Below are 3,417 nucleotides of genomic sequence, written 5' to 3'. Positions count from 1 at the left end.
ACAAGTAGCAAAAAAATATATTTTATTTTTAAGTTTTAACCAACAGATAAAAAAACAGAAGACCCCACTTGGATTTTGGCAATTTTGGTCTTATTACGAAATAGCACAAGCCTACAAACTTTACGCGGTTTCAGCCCATAAAACTTGTTTTTGTCTAGGCCCAAAACTTCTTTTTTTTTTTACCTTCAATACCCACCATCAAAAACTCAAAAAATTAACACCAAATTCATACTCCCTCTGTCCCTAAAAGGTTATGCTCTTTTAACTTGACACAAAATTTAAGAAATAAAGGAAGACTTTTGAAATATGGTCCAAAATAAGCCTTAGATATTTGTATGGTTATAAATTATCTTATAAAGTTAAATTTTTTCTAAATATAAAAAAGAGATAATTTTTTAAAGACAGACTAAAAAAGAAAGAAAGATCATTTTTTTGGGACAGATGAAGTATTAATTAATAGTTCCTATCTAGGGCAGTTTTTGGTCCCCTCAGCAGCCTGAAAAAAGTGTCAGTCAGTTGTATAACTGTAGCATAAGCAGAAAAAAAAAAAAAAAAAACTGTAGCACAAGCTTAAAGGCCAAGCCCCCCCAAACACTCTTAACATTCCTATTTATATCCCTCCAAATCCCTCCCAATTTTCTACACCTAACTCCCATTTTTGCTTAGTCACATTCTTGTTAGCTCTCTGCTTCACTAGTCAAGGCTCACCATTCAAAATTTCAAAGTAACAGTCTTTCTTCTTTTTCTCTCTTTCTTTAAAATAAAAAAACACAATTTTCAAGATTTGTTAACATTTCTTGAAAGTGTATACCTTAGAAAATGCTAAAAAGTTGTAATCTTTATGCAGGAAACATGGCTTATTTAGGGATTTTCTTTGTTGGTTTTCTTGCAATGGTGTCATCTGTTTATGGGAATGGTGGAGGAGGTTGGATTAATGCTCATGCTACTTTTTATGGTGGTGGTGATGCCTCTGGAACAATGGGTAAGCAGCAAAATTTTTGATTTTTGAGTAAATTTAGGTTTAACGTTTGTGCTGATTCTTGATTTTTTCAAACAGGTGGTGCATGTGGATATGGGAATCTTTATAGTCAAGGTTATGGTACAAATACTGCAGCATTAAGTACAGCTCTGTTCAACAATGGGTTGAGCTGTGGTTCTTGTTTTGAGTTGAAGTGTGTAAATGACAGGCAAGGGTGTTTGCCTGGTTCCATTGTGGTCACAGCTACCAATTTTTGCCCACCAAACAATGCCTTACCTAATAATGCAGGGGGCTGGTGTAACCCCCCACTTCACCATTTTGACCTCTCTCAGCCTATTTACGAACACATTGCTCATTATAAAGCTGGAATTGTCCCTGTTGCTTACAGAAGGTATGCTTTTGTTAAATTCTTGGTGTAATATGTTAGTAATACCTTAAAGAGTGTCAAGGAGAGTTTTGTCTTTTCACAACATGAGTCAATTTACCCTCAAATGTAAGGTACCTTAGACGTGTCTAAATTGCTTAGCCAAAGGTTTGAAATTTCTCATTGGTTCCTTTAAAATGACCTCAATTTACTCTGCATGCAAAAAAGGTGAAACCACATGTGTGGTCCCCTATTGACAATGGTGTAAACTTTACTATTGGAAGTTTCCCTTTTGGCTCTTTGCAATGGTATTATTTAGCTTTTACTTTTTGCTTGGTTTTGGTATTACTTAGAATAGCAGAAGATGTAGAAAATCACAAAATGGTCCCTTATGTTTTGAGGGTAGGTTAAAATGGTCCTTTAAGTATGCACTAAACAGTTTTGGTCCTTTAAGTTTGTCAAAAGTTTAACACTTTTAGTCTCTATTAGAAATGTTATCACCATATAAGTATATATTATGACCAATCTTTTGTCCAAAAACTACAGGGTACCCTGCAGAAGAAGGGGAGGAATCAGGTTCACAATCAATGGACACTCATACTTCAACCTTGTACTAGTAACAAATGTTGGTGGTGGTGGTGATGTTCATTCTGTGGCTGTTAAAGGATCAAGAACTGGTTGGCAGCCAATGTCAAGAAACTGGGGACAAAACTGGCAAAGCAACAACAACCTTAATGGCCAAACACTCTCATTTAAGGTTACCACAGGTGATGGGCGCAGTTTGATCTCATACAATGTTGCTCCTGCTCACTGGTCTTTTGGACAGACATACACTGGAGCTCAATTCCGCTGAGAAAAAAAAAGTTTGGCTGCTCAAGCATTTAATAGTTTAGTTAAATGAGGTTTAAGAATTTTAGTGTTATTACTAGTATTATTATGCATACTGAGTTTAGTTAAATGGGGTTTAAGAATTTTAGTGTTATTACTAGTATTATTATGCATACTGAATTGGTCACTAGTATTAGTATTGTGACTATTAGTATAGAATGGTGTACTCAAATAGAGTATATAGGAGTGTATGTCTATCTTGGGGGTTCTAGGGATGGCCTTGAGGGTTAAAAATGAAAAGGACATATTTTAAAATTGTCCTTTTTTTGGGACCCTAATTCTTGAGGCCACTCATTTTATGACTCTTTTATTTTGTTTTTGGGGTTATTTTGTAATTTTTCCTTCTGTGAAGGGCAGAAGTGGAAAGCAGTGGTGGACTTTTACCACCCGCAGTTGGTAGAGGGTTATCTTTTGGCAACTATTTTATTTTCAATGCTTCAGCCTATAGCTGGAGATGGACCTGGTTTTGTGTGAGACTTATGTGTAAAGATCCATTTAACTAGTAATGATTCAAGAAGATGATGCTTATGTATTGAACTTTTGTATCTTTTTCTCTCTTTTCCTTTGTGTATTTTGTCTTTTTAATTTCTTTAACTTTTGTACTATTGTCTTCAAGATGTTGTACTATTTGATACAGGCCACAAACTACTACATAGTGTTTATAAAGCATTGAAAGTAGCCAGCCAAATTTAAAAAGCAGCTGCCATCTGCCTAACTTTGTGAATAATTTTGATAATAAACCATCTCTTATTAAATGCCTAAGATTTATGTAAAAATGGAGGATTAACAATGAGTCTTGCAAAATAAAAAAATAAAAAAGGATGAAAATCCAGAGGGGACACAAAGTAAAAGGTGGATGATATTGTTCCAATATTTCAGCTTGCGTGAATGAGATTCCTGTCTCAGTCAAAGGTTTTGCAAAGAAGATTCTATGCTTGTGAAGTACATCGTCCTTCCACAAATAAAAAGATGAGTTTAGCTTTATTTAACTAACATTACCATCTCTTATTTTTTACTGATTTTTTGTGCGGCAGATGTTAACTTTGTATAAAGTTTTAACCATTATCATACTCTTACGTAGAGGACATTTAATTGAAGTCTTTGGAAGGTCTCACAAATTGTTGGGACTTTCCTGGAAACTTCACTTTGTTAGGGTAGATGTCTTTCCATTCTGATAATAGCAATC

At 34.7% G+C, this 3,417-nt stretch overlaps 1 protein-coding gene across 2 annotated transcripts; it reads left to right on the top strand.

The window, feature by feature from the left end:
* The first annotated feature begins 672 nt into the window (after positions 1–672).
* On the top strand, positions 673–2,768 carry LOC132067933 (expansin-A15-like). Of its 2 annotated transcripts, XM_059461344.1 has the most exons (4): positions 673–982; positions 1,058–1,370; positions 1,890–2,230; positions 2,292–2,768. In XM_059461344.1, exons 1-3 carry the CDS (start codon positions 820–822, stop codon positions 2,194–2,196), a joined length of 783 nt encoding a protein of 260 aa, XP_059317327.1. In that variant the 5' UTR covers positions 673–819; the 3' UTR covers positions 2,197–2,230; positions 2,292–2,768. The 2 variants fall into 2 exon arrangements, with proteins under 2 accessions (XP_059317327.1, XP_059317326.1); XM_059461343.1 differs by lacking the exon at positions 2,292–2,768 and having other exon boundaries at positions 675–982; positions 1,890–2,286.
* Positions 2,769–3,417: the final 649 nt, after the last annotated feature.

The sequence above is a fragment of the Lycium ferocissimum genome, chromosome 8 (assembly GCF_029784015.1).
Source record: "Lycium ferocissimum isolate CSIRO_LF1 chromosome 8, AGI_CSIRO_Lferr_CH_V1, whole genome shotgun sequence".
In the NCBI taxonomy this organism is placed as follows: domain Eukaryota; kingdom Viridiplantae; phylum Streptophyta; class Magnoliopsida; order Solanales; family Solanaceae; genus Lycium; species Lycium ferocissimum.
This window is presented reverse-complemented; position numbering and strand designations above follow the sequence as displayed.

Excerpts from the sequence above, each read along its gene's own strand:
- LOC132067933 (XM_059461344.1), top strand. The coding sequence starts at position 820 with ATGCTAAAAAGTTGTAATCTTTATGCAGGAAACATGGCTTATTTAGGG. Across the intron at positions 983-1,057 it reads TGATGCCTCTGGAACAATGG|GTGGTGCATGTGGATATGGG; the intron begins GTAAGCAGCAAA and ends TTTTTCAAACAG. Across the intron at positions 1,371-1,889 it reads GTCCCTGTTGCTTACAGAAG|GGTACCCTGCAGAAGAAGGG; the intron begins GTATGCTTTTGT and ends CAAAAACTACAG.